Genomic DNA, 23,085 nt, shown 5'->3' with positions numbered 1-23,085 from the left:
CACAAATAGGTTCATTTAAACTAATCCTTTCAGGGTTGACTGAAGTCATTCTTACAGCCACAGTGAAGTATGAGGTAAATTGAATGATATTTCACACCAACATTGCTTCTTTTAATGCATAATTGTAGTTTTGTTGTTTAAACCTATAACAGTTCACCAAACAGTAGGTAAGGAATCAGAATGTGTTGAGCAACGCAGCCATATTAAAATAACCTTTACACATTATTCGCATAGTAGTGTAGGAATATGCATATCACTAGGAGCTATTTGGGTTTAATGTTATATTTTCTCTTCTTTGGAATATCAAATACATTTTGCAGTGGGAAAAAAAATTACAGCTAGTTCTCTGTTACAAATTGAGTAACTTCTGATATCAAATATCAGAATAGCTAAAGGAACGAAGAGGAAGTTAATGATACCATTTAGTCTTGGGATGTAAGAAGCAGTTTAGTAAAATTAAGTGACAGATGGTCTTCATGTGTTAAATTTGTATATATGTGCGAACATTTTTGTTTAGGTTTTCAGTTAATGTTTTCTTTCTCTCTTTTACTAATAATTATGGACTTCAAATTCTTTCAAAACAGCTTTTTAAAGATAGGGTTTAAAGCTTCTGTTTGTCCCCAAACCAGAAAGTAGTTTAGCAGAAATGAAATTTAATCCACTCTTGGACTTTTCACCGTCAAATGTCGATTGGCTTTGTCCATCTTCAAAAATGTTTTTCTAAAGAGAGAAATGGGAAAAAAAAAGCAAAGAATTTTGAGACTGTAATGCTGCAATCCCCTGATTGCTGCTCTCCCCATTGCCCTCATCATTGCAAACATCCTTTTGCCGTCACTGGTGAAAGGGAGATGTTTCTGTTGTTCTTGTTCTTGTTCTGGCACTAGCACTTGTATTGCCATGGAGCAAGCCAGATGTACCTTGATACTGATATGTCTTGTCTTGTTCTTTGGGGTTACGTTTCTGCCAGATCAATTTTCCAATTTGGCTTGCTGTCTGAGGTTTTAATTCCAGCCTGGGGGAGGGGGCAGGAATGTATTTCTGGAGCTAGTGGGGAAACAGTTCCGCTCCTCTCTGAGCAGTTGGCATTCTGTGTTGGCTTGAACTGACTGTAAAACCTCAAAACATGCAATAGTGATCTATGAGTCTGTGCCTGCAACATAGAACTGTCATCCTCAGTATTTGTTCCCAGTATTTCTTGCACATGAATCATTCTGTTTTGAAGTAATATAAATATTTGAGAATTCAGAACATTAATTATCCCCCTCCCCCCCAAAAAAATTAATCTTAAGTCCAGTTCCCTGGCTCAGTTATACCTAAGTGGTAAGGAACTAAGGAACTGTTGAGGTGACAGCCCAAAAGAGATGCAATTAAAACCATGCAAATGAGACTCTGGAATGAACTAAAAAAAAATAAGAGGAAAGAAATATGTTCTGTTTTATTAAAGTCCACAACCAATTTTTAGACATGTGTCTGGATGCTAGTTCTAATACTGATTTTTTAAATTTTATTTCTTTTTTTTTTTTGTTGCCTTCATAGACTTTAATCTGAACATTTTAGTAATTCACTTCATTTTTTAGTTTTGCTATTTGCTGATAATGCATTAACTACGTATTGATAGAATGAAACAAATGACATCCTTCTGATGTTATTTTAAGTTATTATTTAATTTTTAGGGGGTTTATATTATTAATTAATATCTAATTTTTGAATTATTATTTTTAAAACCAAACTATTGCACTTAAAGCCAGTTTATAATGAAAGTGTTTGAAAAACTCAAAAACAAAACCAAGAAAACAAACAGCACATAAATATATCAGTGAGGATTTATAACAAACATACCAACATAATTATTTGTCATCATGAAAACAAATAAAACTGTAGTAAATATTCTGACATTACCGTAAACATTTTTAAGAACTACCTGTTTTTTATACTATATGCAAATATACTTTGCGTTATATAGCTTTCCACCTGGATTTTTATTTGTGAGAAGGAAGAATATATGCACATTGGTAACAGATGTTACCTAGGACTCTGTTCTTGTCTCAGAATAAAGTTTTCCACACTGATATCACTCACACAAAAGCATAAAGAAGAACAAATGACCTTTTCCCTCAGTTAAGGGTCAAGAGTGCACGTCTGTGCCAGCCATAACTGCAGAAGACCCTGCTGCATTAAGCTTTTAGATGTTCTAACAAACAAATGTTAGTGAAGATACTCATGCTGACTTTCCCACAGCATCAAAAAGGAAAGTTTTTCATCACTGGTGCAATAATACATGGAGGGAGTACTTTCCAATGTATTCTGAAATGCTAAGAAGCCATTATTGTACTGAAAGATGAGCTGTAATACCCACCATATAAAGTGCTGTAAGCTAGGATGAGTGGTTGTATTAAAAAGAAATCTCTACAGGATTATTTTGCCCAATTTTTTTATGCTCCCCACTAAATCAGACCATAACTTTATTGCTTTGTGGTTATCAGAAAGAATTCTAAGTGAGCAAATCCTTTCAGCTTCAGTTCATAATATACAGGAACAATGATTTATGAAAAGTTTTTCCAAAATCTTTTTCTTTCTGATGTTACTTACCTTTCATTTTCCCTGGGTAACTACAATAAATATACGTACCACTTTTCTAATTCTGACTTTAAACAAGAGAGCTATTCACCTTTGATATTGGTCCAAAGTACTCTCTTATAATTTTGAATCCATTGACACATACGTTCTGACATGAATATGAGGTTGTGTTCTGTTTTTGTACTGTTAGCAGTTTTGATTCTAAAGAAAATTACAGTGCCTGGGAGAATGGGAGCATGACAAAGTGATGGGTTCATAGGATTCTCAGTCTTGAACAGATTTTGTTATTCATTTTGAAGAAATATGTTGTCATTGAGTAGGTTATGACGATAAAAGCTTACTTGAAAAAATGAGTTTTGCAGCTGACAGTGGTGGTTGTAAAATAGTGCTTTTGTTGTGCTATGCTAACTCATAACCAAGAGAACCATCAGAAAAATGCCCAGTTTCACAAATACATTCCTCCTAGATCAAATAAATGTGTAGATATTAGTGGTCCTTCATATATGTTTAAGGTATTAGAATTAGGATGAATTACAAATATATAGGAAATAACTTGACACTGCTGACCACGGAAGCTCACCTAAAACACTTAGAAAGTAATTTATCGTGTAGTTTAGACAGTCACTGAAAACAGTCATAAATGTAGCTCTTTTTGTTTTATTTGCACTAATGTGGACTAAGTGACAAAAGCAGCTTGGAGAATGACGTCTGTTGGATCTCTCCAAGTACAAAATATGGAAAACCAGAGACTTGGTGTGTTCTTAAACAGAACATAAAACATGGTGAGGATAAACTTTCCACTTCGTTGTGAGTCCTAATGTATCATGACTAGTAATTATTCATAAGTAAATTCTGACTGTGAAAGGGGGCTATGAGACAGAAATATGTAAAATCACTCATAAATCACTTTTTATATTCCCTATATTCCCTGCTATGCCATACAACAACACATCCACATCCAAAGCAGTTCTCAGGATATTTTAAAAAATATTAAAAACTAAAAGCAAAAATGCCAACTGAACACATATACACATTTTTTATCTGGAAATCTGTTTTAGAATCTAATCTCTTTTACATTTTCTTCTTTCCTTGTATATGTCTTTGAAATGTCCAAACTTTAGTGACATGAGACAGGTTCGTATTAGTGCCAGCATATATTTTTAAAGGGGTCTTAACCACTATCATGTTTATCTAAAGAAATTAGGCATGGCACGTATGAAGAGGCAACAAAGAAATATTCTGAAAGGAAAACTCTGTATTTTTTTATTTGAACTACTTTATTAATGTTTTCATTGTTCAAGTTGTTCATATTGCCCAATATTTCGAGATTGAGATGCAGAGAACATTGTGTCATGTTCAGAGAATGGGTGTGAATTAGTACATGCCTATTTCATATTCGGATCAATGATATTAACCTTGAACAGCTTACAATCAAAATCAAACCAAAATCCCTGTTCCTCAAGATATGATGTCTCTAAGCATACATTATATGTGGTGAATAACATGTACTTTTACAGAAAACTCAAAGTAAAAGCTTGTGAAGTTTTCAGCAGGAAATGTTAAAGGTTTAAGTGTTGATAATGCAGAAGATGCTCTCTGCCAACAATACAACAGTTTGAGATGTTTGTTTCTATCCCTCTCCACACGGTGGGTAACATGTCGCCTCATTAAATAACAAGTATTTATTTATATACTTTTCAGCACTCTATAGAAAAGTTAGAAACCATAACATTGAAAAAGATCTTTAATTTCACATTGAAAAAATTAATGCAGCATGAACTTGCTGACTGTTGTACAAAAAGGAAATATGAAGAACTTTCACAAGGTCCCTCACGGGGTCCTGAGGGAATTGGCTGATGTAGTTGCTAAGCCACTCTTCGTCATATTTGAAAAGCCTTGGCACACAGGTGAAGTCCCCAGTGACTTGAGAAAAGCAAATATCACACCAATTTTTAAAAAGGGTATTAAAGAGGACCCTGGGAACTACCAAACAGTCAGCCTCTAGTGCAGGAGTCCCTGCTGAAGACCAGAAGGTTGGACTAGGTCTTCATAGGACCCTTCCAACCCAAGCCATTCCACAATTCTATAAGAAAAGTGAGTGTTCTTTAGGAAAAGCAGTTTATTATGTGCTATTCCTGTATCTGACTAAGTAGTTTTATCTATGTTAAAATTAATATTCTCATTATGAAATTAAAATGTAAAGACTTGGTATGAGTATGTGAGAGGACACTGCATGGAAACATCACTGAAGGAAATATGGACACTTCACCCTGAGTTCTCTCAATGCTACTGGACCCAGGCTGAGCATCAGTTCTTGGATCAAGAAAAAAAAAAGAAAAAAATATTTTTTTGTGCTTTAGCACCAAAATAGAAGAACAACCTTTTCTGTCCTTCTCCTCTATAGTCTTTATTTTAAGAAGAAGGGTTTGATTATTGGCATTTTCATCAACTTTCCTTTTCTCACCATACTCCTTCTCCATGGAAAGAAGTTATTAGCTTTAGGAAATAAAGAGAAAAGAATCTGCTTTCTGCTATTATCTGAAAGCTCTGTGAAAAGAGATTATTAACTTCAGCCTCAATTCAGGTATACACCAGGCCAATGATGAGCAGCAAAAATAGTCAGTAGAATGCAGCTATTCTTTTTGAGGCCTTCACAAACAACTGAACAGTGGGTAATGGAGAAAACCAACTGAGAAAATTACAAAGAACAAAGTTGATATTGACAGAAACTTTACAGGTACTGATTCCTTCCATTTGGCTTAATGTGTCTCAGATATTCAACACCTGGACAACTTGAGAGCTTTACAGTTTGACATTGTATAAAGTGCACTCTTTTACTAGACTTTACTTTCTTTTTTTTTTTTAATGACAGGAGTCATAATCATGACATGAGCAAAAGTTGAGAAATATTAATAAATGATGTATTTTTATCAAGGAGAAAGACGTTCTCAAAGGAACTTGTGCGTCTCTAGCAGTTACATACAGGGAAGGGTGAAAGCTGAGCTTGTTCTAAGTTGAAGTATTTTTATACTTTTTTCAAAATCCTTGTTCTACAGGTATTAACTGAAAGGGACTGAGCGTTATGAATTTTTGTGTAGTTAAAAAAGATGAATTTCTACCTGAAGCAGCTTGGTTTGGAGCTACCTTAGAGCTTTTCAAGGTTTGCTGTGATAAAATCTTTCTCTCTTTTTTTTTCCATGAAGTGCTGTGGACATCTTAATTTGCATGACATTCATAGCTTGAACTTTTTGTAGCTACAATTTTTCTGAGACAGATGCCCTGCTAGAATTGCTTGTAACACTGGAAAAAAAACTATATTGGACTCAAGTGTTTCTTTCAGCCCAAATTCCCCATCTGGTAGCAGCGTTTCAGTTGGAAGCAGCTCAGATGAACAGGAGCAACATTATCATTAGAAGGCAAACTGCAGCACAGCGGAGAGATGTTCAGCTCTCTAAACTGCTATTACTGAAATCCTGCTAAGCATATTCTTTTCCTACCCCATGCCATTATTCTCAATTTCAGAATTTCTAAGCGTGAGCAGAATATTTGAAACCATGGCCACTATCTCTCAGGACAGTGATAGAAAAACCAAATGCTAGATCGTCTTTTGAGGAATTCAGAGAGCCGCTCCATTTCTAAATAAGGCTTTTTTCTTGGTCTGAGTTGGATGTGAGACTAAAATGAGAGGTTTAGTTATTTTTAAACAGCCACTTGTATAAAAATTCTTGCATCAAAACTGCCTACTCTCTGTTGTACATACTAGACCCAAACAATAATCCATAACAGTAACTGTGAATTGGTTATATTTGCTTATGAGAACACAAGGAGCTGTTTCTCAAACTCACAAAATCTTTCCTTCAGTTCATTAGTAGTTGGATTTGATCTGTTTCATGTCTTAAGCCTTTAGGAGAGACTATTCCAAATGAAAAACAGTGCAAATGTGATATTTAAGATGTATGATGTCTGCCATATTCAGTCATTTCTTATACTTGAGTGTAAAGATAGAAGTTAATGATCAAAGAACACTTTTGCATTGAGACTCTGTTTAAATCTGTGATTCCTGACTGTTGGTCATGCAAGGTATTAAAAGTTACTGAATCTGGTAGCCTGATGGATGCAAGGCTTCTATAGCTCTGTCTTCACGTACAGAGTGTAGCAAGGCATAGCTCATAATCCTGAGAGAGTGAAACACATGCATGGCTGCACAGAGCAACATAAACAGACCACAGTACTCTATCAGCACCCACATGAACACAAACACAGCACAGCCTGCCTCACCCTCTTCTTCCTCTCCAGCTGATCAGGATTAAAGTCTACTAGGCTCATGTCTATCTCTGGATGCATACACAACATGCAGTGCTTCAGGAGGCAGCCTTAGATAATCTTTTCATGATCTTGGAGATTTGCAGCCCCGCTCGAGTTGCTGGTACTCAGGCCTCTTCTGCTCGTTGGCTAGTTGAGCATGAAGTTAAGTCTTATTCACAAATATCCAGTAAAAAGAGGGAGCATACCTAAATGGAAGATACTAAGAAGCAAGATTTAATGAGAAAATAGGACAGATTTCAGTGATCAAGGTCAGGCCTAATATGCTGACCACCTAGCTGTATACAGTCAACCGGTTCCTTTTATCTCCTTTTCCCTCTATCTTACACTTGTTCTTTCCTGAGCCACCTTGGTCCTTCTATTTCTCCACCTCTATTCCCTTCCTTAAATGTTCCATATTAAGTTTTGTCCATTTACACAATCCCCTTAACACATCCCATAATAAATTCTGCATAGACTTCTCCCCCCTTCTCTTCAAGGGGTGACCCCCCCTGTAGCCAATAACCTCCACTAACCTGCAGGGTGTTCTGAGATGGCCTTCTCAGTTCAGAGATAGCCTTGACTCATCTGAATGGATTTCACATTGGGACAAGGGGTATCTGCAGTGCTTTTGCTGCCCCTACCGGGACTTTTAAATAACTGGTTAAATATATCTGTGGGCTGTTTAAGGCCACATGCCTTAACATTATTTATGCCAGCCTGTAAGAAAACAAGCCCTTGCCCAAGTTGTGCATTCTTCTTGATGGAAGAATACCACGTGTACTTGACCACTGAACCACAATAATGATCAACAACATAACTACAGTAAATAAGCAGATGCAGAGTTTATAACACATTGTTCATGGAAGCCTCCATTAGAGCTAATGCATTCTTCTGTTGAGAAAATGAAATGGAAATACTTCTGTAGAATTGTGTGGTACTGAATTTTTTCTCTGATGATATTCGACTTACATGAATGCTTTCTAACTGAAGGATTTATTTTTTAAATAGAAGTGCAGGTGGGAGTCAGACACAATGAGATTTCCTGCTTCACTAGATAACCCTATGCAGATTAATGATTCACTTCAGCTCTATCTGAATAATATTAGTATAGCAAATTATCCTGTATAGTAGGATGCACTTTTCTATGTCTTATGAGGCATTCACAAGAAGATACAGCACTATAACTTATGGAATTGTTCCTACTATGTGTTTCACAGATCTCGCTGCTGAGACAATTACTATGGAAAATGAGACCCAAGGCTCATTTTGTTTCTTATCTTGAGGATTATGTTGTATATAATTTGGGAAAGGTTTAAGGGACTATTTAGACTATTTCCCTCCTGCTCCCATGATTATACTATGGTCACATGAGCAGAACAAGTAGAAAAAAGCACCAGCTACACTTCAACCACTGTGTTAATGGTCTATTGCATGCCACCTGGCAGCTTGGTATTGCTCCATTTTCACATTTGTATCAGCAAAGTTCGTTGTTTAGGTTACATTGCACTTGTGCTCTAAGACTGTGCAGTTACTATATACATTGACGTGTCAGTCTATTGATGCTATTTGAAAAATAAACCAGGTGTGCTTCATCGATTACCCTACGGGGGTGGTAGCTCAGTGTTATGATGTACTGGGAAACGTGGCTTCAGAATGCTGAAAAATTTCACTTTTTTTTGATTGTGGAAACAAATGCTGCAAAACTCAGTGAAACATTAGACTTTATTAGTATTTATATTGTCATGCCAGTGAGCACTTGCTGATTGCATTGAAGTAACCAGAACACCATTTGCTAAGCAAGTCCACAATAAAAGAAGAGTTACTCTCGTAAAGGACAGTTTCCCAGCTGATTGGAAAGTTAAGTGTTGCTTCCATTACATTGACTTGCTTTGAGAGTAATCATACAGCTGCCATTAATTTTAGTCTGTTTTTTCTGCACTAATTGTCATTGTCAACTTGCTTAGAAAGCAAACATGGAATACACCTTGTTTGCTGCCTGCATCACTGTGGTGAGCTGGTAGTGCCTAGTTGTAGCTGTCTAAGCTGGGACAACTGTCTTCTTGATTCTTGCTAAAACTCTACATGTCTAGCCGTCCCCAAAAGGAAAAGTGTTTCTAAGAAAGGTAGATTAGCATTCTGTGTTGTCTTCAGCCTAGCCTTAGAGAGATCAGGAATAATATCAACCAGGACATGTTTTTATGCATGTGCTTGTCCATCTTCCCTTCTCTGCAATTAGCATTAACAGTCTACCAGCTCTGTTTCTCTACTGGGGAAATAATTTGTATTACACAATACAGTCTTGCAGTTCTACTTGTGAGGAGAGACTTGAAAGAGAAAAGAGAAGGTTTCTTATGTCAGTGGGTTGCAGATAGCTTGGTGCTGTTGCAGAAGCCACTACAGGAATATTCAGAGGCTGAAGCAGTAGTAGTCTGGATCAGGTTGAAAACTGTAATTGAGTAATAGTTAAAACCAGCTTTTTATGCGTATTCTTTTATTTACATTAAGAAGGTTCTTTTTTCCCTGTCAAATTTAGATTAACAGAAATAATATCCACCCCACTATGACCTGCAATATGCTGTTTCCTCTCCACTACTTTTTTTAATAAAATTTTGTTGCAGTTTCATTTACAAAGTGTGCTAAAAATAATGAAAGCCAAAGGTATATAATAAATTTCAATCAAGCAATACACTATAGAAGGTAAGAAACAAGACTTCAAACAAATCTTCAGCAGAATATACAGGAAATGTTATCGAAAGAGGGTTCTAATTTGAAAAGTGACTGTAGAAAGCTTCACTCTCCCACACAGCCTAGTATTTCAAAGCAAGCAAACAATAAAAGACTTCCTGTTGATTACATCTCTTGGCCCCACAGAGCCAATGCATCCAAGATGTTTTTTTGGCAGTATTTAACAATGAGTCTTTCATGAAGTTTTGCATATTTTAGGACTTCCACTAAGGAAGCTATATATACACACCTATAATTATGAATTTATTGTCAGATATGCTGTAAATCACAGATCTTCCATGGTAGAAGCCCTAGCAATGTGTTTAACCTCAGTTGTTATGCATTCTACATATAGTCTTATTATGATAACTTGAGGTAAATAACTTATGTAAAATTAAAAAGAAAAGGTATTTAGAAGTACTCTAGAATGAAATTTCTATTCTCTAATTCTGTCATTTCTAAGAACTTAACTGGTGAGGAACAGTTTGGAGAAGTTTGTTAATGTTATATTTGTCTCTATTGTAAACAGTATTAGTGACACTGATCCAGGATAGTTATGATTAGAATTATTTGTGGCCACAATGGAATATAGCTATAGAAGAGTTTGAGAGGGGAAAAGCCATTTGTGAAACAGGGGACAAATGATTGTATGATTCCTGTTGAAACAGTGGAATGATACTTAGGTTTCTCCTTGTCTCTGCAATGCTTATGCTATGCTATTGAAGAAAAATATTGAGATACTCCTTCATGAATGCAGAGTTACACGTGTTCTTCAGAGTGAAATAAATACAGCCTCACTCACTTCTTATTCCCAGTGAAAAACTTTGGTTGTTAGGGATTTGTTTTCCTGACTGAAGCTGTTGTGAATCTTACCATGTACTCAGCACCTGCACAGAAGGCAGGAATGATAATTGGAGATAAATATTTTCTTTGCTTCCATCATCAAGTGTACTGCAGTATTTGTAGTACGCTGCCACTTAACATATTTTCTATTTTTCAGTAATTCTAACTGGTTGTTAATAAAAATCAATTTGAATCTTCTTACTGTTTCTTTCATCTGTAGGATCTTCTTTCAGTGGCTTTATTTATTTATTGTCTAAGCATTCACAAGAGATTTTGTATGGACTAAGTCTGTATCTCGCAGCTTTCTTGCAGTGACTATCTGATACAGAAAGCATTAAGTATTAAATCAACACTGTTGTCTCCATGATATCCTCTGGCATCCTCATGTGCAGACTCAGCAGTGCATCTTAGAAATATTAACTTGCTATATGTTCTTTAATGGAAATACCTGTTTCTTTTTCTTGGCTTCAGTTCTAACTCTGTATAGCTGTTACTAGGTTAAAAGCAAACCAAACCAAACCCGCATCACTAATGTATGTCATTCTGCAATTGCAAATGTATTTGTGGTTTGCATTCCAGCAACCTTGTAACAGAAATAAACCTTGATAAATCAATTGAATAGCCAGGTGAAATGGACTATAATGAGCATTGATTATATGTTTACAATCTGTTTGTAGTGATATTTGATGTGCCTCCATCCTATAAATCTTATTTATGGTCACAGTGCTGAACTGTGTGATTGAAACGAGCATTTTGTAGAATGACTTCAGCATGATGTGATTACCTTTCAATAACTTAAAACTATGGGTTTTTTTAACTGAGATAGAGTTGTAACAGAGTTTGGCAACTCTTAAACATGGTGGAAAGTATATGTCTATAAATACGCAGATGAAAACAATCTCACTTCTACAAGTTGAAAATACTCCAAACTTTCCAAACATTTTGCTGAAATGGCAGCTTAGCAATGTGTAATTTAGAGTGCTTTCTAATTCTATTTTCAAAGTCTCTATTGGCCTAATGCAACTAATATTTTTTCAGAAATGTTAATGGATAATTTAGTTGTATAGTTAGAGAGTGTCAATGTAGTCTGAGACCATATTGCATTTCCAGCAGAAAAAAAGTCACAGATTTTCATATTTACTGTTTGGCAAATATTAAGTTCTTACTTTGACAAATATTAAGAAATTGGAATTGATTTATAATTATGTTCTTAAATGCATTTTAACAATTCTTCTATTTTTTTTTTCAGATTTTCCAGATTGCATATGTTATTGTGAAAGCAGCTAACTCACCTCGTCCTGGAAACTGGATATTAGAGCGTTCTCTGGATGGAGTAGACTATCAACCATGGCAGTACTATGCTATCACAGACAGTGAATGCCTGACACGCTACAACATTCATCCCCGTCCTGGAACTCCATCCTATATAAAAGATGATGAAGTCATATGCACTTCTTATTATTCCAAAATCCATCCTTTGGAAAATGGAGAGGTAAGATCAGATGGTATTCTGTGTACTGTAACCTGGCAAAAAAAAAAACCCCTTTGATTAATTGGCAAATATGCCCTCAGCAGACAGAGTATTTTGGTAGAGTTGAAAAATGTGGAGAGAGTCTATTTGCAAATTAGAAAAACCTCATCTTACACGGTACTGTATAAATGCATAAAAGGTTCACTCTATTATTAGAGTTATTATTATTATTATTCTGCAAGGGAAACTAAGAGATAAAAGAGTTATTAGGTAGGCACTAGTACTTTCAGATGCCTTTTAAGTGCTTGAAATATGTTCCCATGTCACTTGTGAACAAAGATGAGAATACTGGGAATAATCACAGATCCAGTGAAGTCATTAAAACACTTTTCTTTTGGATCCGTTTTCAGTCCCGGTGTGCAAGCCAGGATGTCAAATGGTAATGATTTTAATCAGAGTTTAATTTAATGCCCTTAAGAGCTTGTACCTGACACTCTGCCCCAGTTTATGCCTATTCCTTCTTCTCCTGTCAGAGGCCTCTACTATTTTATTGTAAGTGCAGGCGCATGAATCATGGACCAGTCATTTGTTTTAACTGAGGGTATGGAAAAATATGGTGGACATGAGGATGAGGATCTGTGGTTGAAAGAGCAAATATAACAACAGTAGCTGAAAATGCAATATTTTCAGTCACTTAAAATGACAAGAGGAAAAACCAACTGCATATTTTTTTCGCAGATTTTTTCCAACACTTGCTTTGCAAATAGCTTGGTAATTCAAGGAAACATTGTGGTTTGAATGTGTACTAGATCTGAAGTATTTATTTATTTATAGATTCTTTGATGTCTAATGGTATTCTGTGAAATTTTAGTCTCAATATTTATCCTTCTCCTAATTTTTTTTGGAAAGAAGTACAAAATTACTTTATTTTGTCCCCTAAATGCAAAGCGACATTCATATGCAAAATTGTTAATACAGTTCTTTTTGAGTCTTGGTCATAGATGTGTGTAGTTTGTTTATGTTCACAGAAAATTGCCAATGCCAGTTGCGAAAATTGAAAAATACAGCTTTCAATGAAAATATTCTGCTGATACACTTTAAAAAGATATAAACTTGGATCTAGAGGTGTCTTGGATTATCAGAAGTTATCAGATAGGAAATCATTTGCATATAGAGGAAAAATCATTGCAAATATTTTGTATTTGTATAATTTGAATGGGTATTTGCTATTGTAAAATCTAGCTGAAGCAGATGAAGTGATATTGAAAGAAATAGTGCATGCACATGTTCTGTGTTTTCAAACTGGTTTCAAACTGGGTGCTTTTTGAGGGGTGAACAGAACACGAGTTAGCAGTTTATCACTTGCAAAGAAATTTTTTACAGTTTCTTTGGGAGAACGTGTCTGCACTGAAAATATAATGCAAAAGTAATTATGCTAATAATTAATTTAATTTACATTGTTCCATTTCTTTGATTATCCAGTTCTCTCACAGATAGATATTGATTCCAGTAGTCAGCTGTGCTCCTGGTTAAACCAGTTCTTCCTTGTTCTTCTTATGTCTTCTCAGTCCAACTTGACTGAGTTAAACAGCAAAGAACTTTATTCAGCACACTAGTGTATATCCGTGACTGAACACTGACTTAAAGCCTGCTGAATTGAATGGAACTTAGTTCTGATCCTAAGTGTGCAATTAATAACTTTTAACTTGGCGTGATGTGCTGTAATTGATGCTCTGTCCTGAAACTAGTAAATCACCAGCATCTGATACATAGTTTCTTTAAAGGGGTCGAAGACTTTGCAAGGAGGAACACATTGGCAAAGGGGAGTTGTTAAATACAGGCATACTCTACAAAAGGCATGTCATTTAAGCCACTCTAAGTTAATCTTACCTCACTCAGGTAGTTATTAGTCTGAGCTGTGGCCCTAATAAAGAGAGAGAACAGCTTGAAATGAAAAGCCTAAAGCTTTACCTTTATAGAGACTGCAAGAGTACCATTCCACATGAACTAATCCATTGACATTTTTAACAGTAGTCTTTTCATGAGTAAAACTCTAGTTTCATCTGTCTGAGCAGCTAAAGGCTGCAGTAAGAAGTATGTAGCGTTTACACAGAATTAACCGAGGTTAATTATTTTTCGTATTTTGTCAAACACATAACATGAAAAATGACCAAGTTTCTACCAATATGAGATTTACTTGCAATTGTGTTGTAGGTGGTATTTGGCTCCTGGTTTTTCAGTTGAACTACATCTGCATATAATTTATTTTTGTTCCAGGATAGCAATTTTTTTCTATAAATCAGATATTACAGTAATTTTGTAAGACTGACACAGTTATGAAATGTACATTAAGTCCCTTTTCTTCAAAACCCATGAGTTATTCAGGCACACCATTCTGGTGTACACCCAGAAAACCTGATGAAGTGCAGAAGGAACATAGGTCAACAAGCCAGTGCCAATGCCAAATGTACATCTGTAGTACCGTCTGAGGTTAAAACTTGTCATCTTAAAAAAATCAGAATATGTTCTTCTTATGTATACTTTCAATACACATTTTAGTCAGTGACTTGATTCATTAGCATATTCCTAGAAATGTTCATTCTGAGCCAAATACTTTTGTAATTTAATACTGTTCCTATTTGCAGCAGTAATACTATCTTGGTCAATCACAAAATTAGAACCAACAACAACTAGAACAACAGCAACAACACAAACAAAAACCCTATGTGATATATCTTCATATCAATGTAACTAGCACAAGTTTGCTCGATTAAATGTGATCAAAAAATCTGTAGACCAAGAAGTATTTGCAAAAAATAATTGTCTTGAATATTTTCATGAATTAATGGAAAATTGCATGGTGATAGCTTCTGAATAAACAAAAGTGAGAAACTCTCAAATAAAGAAATTTCTCTAAAGGTGTAGACTTGAATGCAGAAAGATTGCTAGCATTCTGGTTTCCATACTGTCTAAGATCAGTGATAGTTGGAAAAATAGGGTGTCTCTATATCACATTGGCAAAGGTAGACTTTTAGCACAGACATTTCTGATATGCAATCACAGAATCACAGAATGGGTACGAATGGAAGGCACCACAGTGTGTCATTTGGTCCAACCTCCCTGCTCAGGCAGGGTCATCCCAGAGCATATGGCACAGGATTTTACTCAGGCGGATTTTTAATAACTCCAGTGAGGTAGACTCCACAACCTCTCTGGGCAATCTGTTCCAGTGCACAGTCACCTACACAGTGAAGTTTTTCCTCATGTTCAGGTGGAACTTTCTGTGCATAAGTGTCTGCCCATTGCCTCTTGTCCTGTTGCTTGGCATCACTGAGAAGAACCTGGCTCTATCCTCTTAACACCCTCCCTTCATATACTTATAGACATTGATGAGGTCTCCTCAGTTGTCTCTTCTTAAGGCTGAAAAGGCCCAGCTCCCTCAGCTTATCCTTATAAGAGAGATGCTCTAATCCCCAAATAAATGTAAATGGTAAAGTTTCCCCAAACAGTACTTCCAAATAAAAAAAGAAAGTTCCTCTGTCTCAGTGTCTTCAAGACAGAAAAATAGGGGAAAGAGATTAGTTATCATTATGAGTTACTCATTAACTTTTACTGAATTGATGTTTCTTGTTTTGATGGTAATTTCTTTTTTACGCTAACTGAAAAAGACCCACTCACGTAAGGATTAATAACTGGTGGGGTGAGTCTGGTATTTTCAGGTAAAGAAGAATGCTCATTTTGTTCTCATCTTTGCTTAAACACCATATCAGAATGGTGTATATTTTTTTCTTTATTTCCTCAGATGATCATTAGTTCAAGAAGTGAAAATCAGTGGGTTACCGTAGTGATTTTTGCTTCATTTCCCTGACACAGGATCCTCTGATGTTTATATCTAGTTTGTACTTTTTTATTGAAACCTTTCTTGTTCTGCTAGACCCCATTTGTGTCTCAGCTTCTTTACCTTGATGACTAGGATGTAAGGCTCTGGACATTAGCCTCCAATGTTGTGATTTTATTTTCTGTGAGATGCTGAAAGATTTCTTTTAGTGAATGATTGTTTGAAGTAGCATATATAGTATTTTTATTTTGATACATGGGAGTCTTCTCACTTGCAGTCGTGTCAGAGCTGGACTCTCTGAAGACTTCAGATGTGATGGTTGATCATTATAACATGTTAGGAAAATGTGTATCTTTTCATAGAAAATGACACATTTTACCTGGCCTATAGTTTCATGGGAAATAAAATTGGAAGTTACACTTGGAAAAAGCATTCTTAAAACATACATAGATTTAGAGTACTTTGTATAGGCTAGGAAAAAATAAATATTAAGGTAAAAAATAATTGTTTTGTTATTTTTCAATATAAAATAATTCTCTGTGCAAGCAGATGTTGAAAGTCAAATCCAATGAAGACAGCGGATGAAAAGCTTAATTAATCTGATAGGAAAGCCCTTCCTTTTATTAAGAAGTCAAAAAGAACCTCCCCCCATATTCTGGGAAACATTGAGTTTCTCTAAAATGAGGCTTTCTGAAAGTATAAAAAAGAAGAGGAAGGCTGTGAATTTAATTCCCACCTTTTAAAATCTTACTTGGAATACCCAATCGACTCTCTGTTCTGTCATCACATAGAGGTGTTCTGTCAAAGTTGGTTTTGAAAAATTATAATCATTGCTGTGGTCTGGAAGGTATGTAAACTTTCAAAGAAAAGAAATCCTTTACTCATTGTGGGCAGAATCTGTCTTCAGAATATACTGCCTCGAAGGATATTTCAATTAGAGTTTTGGATACACAGTAACAATGGAGAGGTAAAATTTGAGAATTCAGTAAGTATTTCCTTGTACTGAGCAAGAGAAACAATCTCTGATCCTCCTGTGTGAGATGCCTTTCGTATGTTATTTTTAGTTGCTGAGAATGTTCTACCTTGACATTTGAAGACTGAAAAATTAAAGGGTATAAGACCTATATTTGAAGGAAAGTAGTCTGATTCTAGAAACAACGCCTAGTTGCAGTATACCAGCTGGATCAAATTTCCAAAAAGTTTGTCTAGACATTTCGTATCAAACACAGCCCTTAGCGTTGCTTGATTCTTTTCAGCAAGGAGCATTTGTGAAGCAATCAATGTGACCATCAGATAGTTGATAAAATTATACTGATAATGACTGTCAGTCTGTTGCACATCTGCTATTTTCAGTTGTAAACAGCATAATATTTCCATGTTCAAAAGTAAAAATTGGAGACTGAAAGACTTTGGAAAGAGCTGTCTGTGTGAACAATGAAGTTTAAAGTTCTCTGAGTCTTGATGCTAGCCTTTAACAAGAAAATTCCTTCTTCTTCTCTCTGGCCATAGCCAGCACTAAGGCTGAAGCAGAGGACTGACAGGGAGGGGAGTTATGGTGGGAATTAAGTAACCTGTCTCCTTCCTTTTCTGCAATGAGTTTTCCTATCACTGTTATAGTGGAGAGAATGATACTGCAGTGAAGGTGGTGCTTCAGTTCTGCTCTCTCAGGTGCTTAATCTCTTACCTTTCTCATGGTGGTAGCAATATAAGTGTGAGGACAAAAAAAATGTTTTTGTGGTAGTAAAAGCTAGTCTGTGTAAGCATGTTCATTAGTCTTTTTTCAATCAACTGGAAGTTCAAAGTGTGTACTAAACATGTAAAAAGAAAAATAAACAGAAACAACTTCCTAGGTAGTAATGGATTTTTTTTGTTTTGTTCACTTGACATAGCACTTGGATGCTTTTATGGTGCCCTTTTTTAAATGCATCTCTATGCTGCATGTCTCAACTCCCTTGGAACTTCTTGCAACACCCCAGTACTTTGCTGAGCTTACCTCAGGCCAACGATACCATGAACATTGAACTCTATTACTTCCCAATGTTTGCATGCTAGATTTCTCCTCTTCATACCATAACTTGTCCTGTTTGGTGTAGTCTCAATGATTCACAGAGAAGGAAGGGAAGAAAAAGAAATTTTCTTAAGAGTCTAAGAGTGTCAGTGCTAAGAGGACAGAATTTTGGAAGTACTCAAAATTGAAACATTTTCAGTTGCAGATTGAAAATTTTGTGTTGACTTTTTTTTTCTTATTAATAAATGATACAGATGCTACGCTGTTTCAGTTCGTCAATTGCAGTATTGAGGCTGCTTTTATAGTTCCTATTTTTAGATTGACGCTCTCAGCTCCTAATATGCATTCAGCATCTTTTTTTTTATTGCAAAATAATTTTCTAGAGTCTGAACTCTTAGTTCCCCTTGAGTAACAGTGATAGGTTTGCTTTGAAATGCATAAGATGTAGAAAAGGCATCACCAGTAAAAAGTAATGCATATCTGTCTTCATGCCCTCAGCTGCAATCACTCTAGGCATTTCTCATGACTATGCTAAATTTCCATATATTTGACTTACATCTGTACACCTCCTTAGAGGGTATATGTTGTCCCGTACAAGTATTTTATTGCTATATTGTCACTGTAAAAAAATTCATGATACAAAAAAATAGGTAACAATCTATTGTTAATGGCTGAAACTGTTCAGAAATTTAAGTGGGTTCTACTTCCAGCATCACAGTTTAGACAAAGACATTAGACTAAGACTAATGAATGCAGTCTGAGTCAGGAATTCCAGAATAGGGATTTATGAACAGTTTTTTTCAGTTTGATGTCTGAACAGGGAGAATAGCAATAATTTTAAATAATTCAGGTTTGGTTTTTGTTTTGTTTTTTTTTTTTCAAAAAGTGGAAGGGAAATTTTTATTTTGATTGACATGGGTCGTTCCAGGTATGCAAAATGAAAACATTTTATTTGGTCATTTAATTCTTTTTTTCAATGCAAAGATGATGAAAACAAATGTCTCAAAACTGTGAATAGAGGCCATTTGACAGTCATTTGCCTGGAAAGCAAAAGAAAACTTAAGCAGGTAGATATCAGATGCAATCCTTGCATCCAAGATATCCTGCTTCCCAGGTTTTTAGTACTGCTTCCCAGTTTTTAGTATACTTTGAGTCAGGCTGTCTAGACAGGTGGCATAGCTTCATTTTCTAAGAAATGATTAATTAGGTTTTCTCTGGACTGAAATACAAGTGTCCCATCAACTTAGGATCATTCTCATCTTCCTGCTTTTCTGTCTTACAATGCACAGTTAGTATTTTGTAGTGATTAGTAATAGGGACAGCCAACAGGATACATAGATAAATGGTTCTTAATATTAAAGTTCTTTTCACTGAAGTCAATAATACCCTTTGGATCAAGTCTTCTGTGAAGGCTGTTAATCTCATTTTATTCAGAGTTTCATCAATACAGAGGTTAAACAGTCCCTGCTTAACACTCTTGGATTACTCAAACTTTGTTTTCCCTGTTGGTCTTGGTTTGTATTTTGTTTCCATCCCCTCCCACCCCCCTCTTCTGGCTACAGCGGCTTCAGGAACATTTATGTTCAAGCCATGGGTTTGGATATCATCTTTTTGTGTATGATTGCTGTCAATGAAATGAGTTGTGATAACTTCTACTTTTGAGTGTTCTTTTTTGAGTGTTTTGAAAGGAAAGCAGCCTAGAAGGTTACTTGTGTCTACCAAGAAGGGATAAAATACTGATTTTTTTCAAGAATTTTGGCGCATAAGCTTTCAGCTGCTTCAAAATTTCCACTTAGAATAACCATGAAAGAAACAGTTTACAAAAAGATATAAAACAGATTAGAGATTTGGACGAAGATCCAGGTCAAGTTCATTTTGCTGCTTTTTTTGGGTTTTTTCTTTTTTTTTTTTTATTTGTCCTAGTAAAACTGAACTTGAGTGTCTAATCTGAGAAAAAAAGAGGCCTTTAACAAATAACTGCCAAATAAATGGATACATTTTACATACTCTGTGTACACAATGATATGTTGCCTCACTAGCATAGTATTAATATTTCCTGTTTTTCTAATTGACATTCAAAGATATGTAAAAGGAAAAAACAAAGTAAGCATTTATATATATGCTCAGTATCATAGGAAAGTGTTGAAAACATAGAATTTAATGTAGGATAGTTTTAAATTATTTTATTATGCATGATGAGAATTGACTTTGCAATAGTTTATTCAAATCTTGTACAACTGATCTTGCAAGTCAGTAATTTAAGAATTGCATTATAGCAATATTCACTGTTAATTTTTGCCTAAGAAAAGGGAAACTTACAGTAATATTTTCAAGTTGATAGTTCATACCGAACCTGAGTTTTTGATATTTAATATTATAGAAATATTACAGAAAAAATAGTGGATATAAAATGTATAATGTACTTCTAAATTATGCTGCAAAGAGGAAACAACTGTGGAAAACTACATATAAGTAGTATTGCAGTTTCTCATTATTGTAAAAACAAGAAATGGGATATTTACTGACAAATCTGTGTGGGCCAAGTTGGAATGAAAGTTTGTTTTGTGTAGTTAGACAGTCCACTTTTCTATCTTGGCATGTCTTCTGTCCTTGAGCAAACTTATGTCATAATTTCTACTGTTTCTGAAAAAAAAGCAAAATTGATTCATCATATGAATCATAATATTTAAAAAGTAATAAAGCTGAAATATGCAAAAAACATACTATACAGTGCAGTCTTTCAGTTTGAAGTTGAAGAGTCAAATTGACTAGACTATTTTCCTTTTTTCTTTAGCATTCATCATTTATTGCTCGCAATGCTTACTGAAAAGAGATACGTGCACATCTTTATATCTTTTATATCTTTGTATCTTTTCCAAATCATAAAGGTTTGATTCATGCCTGTAAATGTAGTTTGTAACTCAACGTACTGTTTTAGTTGCAAAGGGAAATGTTACACTGAAGTCTTGGTATTTGCTTGAAATGACACAAATTTGTTGTGTTGGGTCTGGCAGCAGATTTTTGGTCAGATTTGATAGCTGTAGATTTTATTCTGGCAGCAAAACGAGAGCAGTGGGTGCTTGCTAACTTGGTGAGTTTTTTACCTCTTCTGTTTGATTAGGGGAACTGAAGATCCCCTGTGGGTTTTCATTTTGGGGAACTGATACTTGAAGACCTTTTTTTTTACAGTCATGGAAAATTACCAGGAGAAAGAATAGCTGAATTGTAAAAAAAAATAAATATTTTTTTAAAGATAGAATTTGTTAAAATCCGGTTGGACTACATGGAGGAGTAATTTCAATCACTAAAATCTCATTGAAGCAGGGACCTATAAATAGGTCAGCTTGAGGCCAAATGTAGTTATGCTTTCATGTCAGTGCAAAGGAATTGTATATTAAAGGAAATCAAAACCAAACAGTATAATTTACCTGGAAATTTCAGTTTAAATGGGATTTACATGGAATTTTCAGTTTAAGTGTCATGGAAGTTCAGTAGAAGGAAAGTTAGTCAATGAGCACTGTAATACCAATGAAAAAATTATTTGATTTAGGTCTAGAGTCTAGAACGCATAAATGAAGAAACATAGAGTCAGGTTGGATAAGTTGACAGATTGCTTTTTCAAGCACATCAGAATAATAAAGCTGGTAGACAACTGAGACATAGTAGGAGTGCCAAGGACAGTAGGTCCACAGCAGGTTAATTCTGTGGGTTGAGCTTCTTATGGAGGGGCATAAAGAAGTAGCTACAGTAGAGCTTCTCTTTGTTTTAGAAGTTGGAGAAACAATAGTTTTAAAAGAACTAGTTTTAAAAGAGGCCTTGGCAGACTTGTTCCCCAGCTTTCATTGCTGTCATATGGTAGGGAATATCCCTGTGATCAGTTGGGGTCAGCTGTCCCAGCTGTGCCCCCTCCTAACCCTTTCTGCACCCCCAGCCTCCTCGCTGAGGGAGGCAGGGTGAGAAGCAAAAAAGGCCTTGATGCTGTGCAAGTGATGCTCAGCAGTAGCTGGCATATCTCTGGAATATTATCGACACTGTTTTCATCACAGATCCAAAGCATAGCCCCACACAAGACACTGTGAAGAAGATTAACTCTGTCCCAGCCAAAACAGCACACTAGTTGCCTATATAAATCATATTATTTTATATCAGGTATCACAGATGAAATCTGAAAAATCCAAATGATGGAGAATTTGACAAAACCCTGCCAAGTTTAGTTTTTGTAGTCAAAGTAAGCAGTACTGGTTTTGGGATTTTGCAACAATTAATCACGATAGGAGCAAAGAATAAAAAGATGTTTTCAGGCACATAATTCTTTAGTCTCCTGTCTTTTACAGAAGATTTATTATGCTATTCCTGGCCTGGGAATTCTGTGCTACTTAGAAATGGATTTTTTTTCCCCCTGACTTTTCTTACAGTAGCCTTTGTAAAATATCTCCAAGTCTGAACAGGTCAGATTCAGAGTTGGAGACATATCAAAGTTTCTTGTATTCTACAGCTGAATGTCCTATTTAATCTTTCTTTTTAAAATATTATAAATCGTTTTAAAGGCACTGAATGCTCACCATTGACAGGGATCCCATCTGGTTTTCAAAAGCATTCATCAGTTCATGTTCAAAATTATATGATATGACACGGGTTTTGCTAGAAATTAGGCACCAACACTGTACAGTAATTGTAATGGACTTTTCCACACATAGGTTTGCACTACAAAAAAAAACCCAAAAAGTTTTGTTGACATTTTCCCAGTCCAAAACTCTTCAGAGTTGTGGTTACAAACAAGATTGTTTCAGCAATGTAAAACATATTACCACGGTTTATTTAATGATAACATTCAGGAGCAGATGTACTTGTTTACTGTTTGAATAGCTTAAATCCACACATTCTCCCTCTTTTACATCAGCAGTTGTGTTTGGCAGCCCTTTGCAACTGCTTACAGCTGTTAAAAGTTCCTGTGGATTTTCTTTCTACTGGTCGCAGTTCTGTACTGGCAGTAATTTGTCTGTAAGTCCACAATGTACTCCACAGTGCATCTTATTCAGGAAAAAAATATAGCAGGAAGTGCCATGAGTTTTTAGGATAATCATATAATGAATAAAGGAAGTCATAACATCTTGGTAGAAAAGGGAGGGTGAGTGTTGTTTATGGTTTTTTTTAATATTGTTTGATTTGGCATACTTAGAAATCTTTTAATTAAATCTGGGGATCAGAATGCTTTTTATTATAATCCACAAGAAAACATAACTTTCCTGTTTTAGTTATTTATTTGAAATTACTTGTCTCATTCATGATCACTGTCCAAAAAGAAGCTTAGAACTTTAA

At 35.4% G+C, this 23,085-nt stretch overlaps 1 protein-coding gene across 1 annotated transcript in view; it reads left to right on the top strand.

Annotated features, from left to right (window-relative positions):
• Positions 1–23,085, top strand: part of LAMA2 (laminin subunit alpha 2) — a 273,953-nt gene that overhangs the window by 12,469 nt on the left and 238,399 nt on the right. Inside the window, exon 3 of the mRNA XM_018078006.2 lies at positions 11,699–11,941. Coding sequence (XP_017933495.1) covers positions 11,699–11,941 — 243 coding nt within the window. The remainder of the gene's footprint in view (positions 1–11,698; positions 11,942–23,085) is intronic.

The sequence above is a fragment of the Manacus vitellinus genome, unplaced genomic scaffold (genome assembly GCF_001715985.3).
Source record: "Manacus vitellinus isolate BGI_N305 unplaced genomic scaffold, ASM171598v3 scaffold_4_pilon, whole genome shotgun sequence".
NCBI lineage: Eukaryota > Metazoa > Chordata > Aves > Passeriformes > Pipridae > Manacus > Manacus vitellinus.
This window is presented reverse-complemented; position numbering and strand designations above follow the sequence as displayed.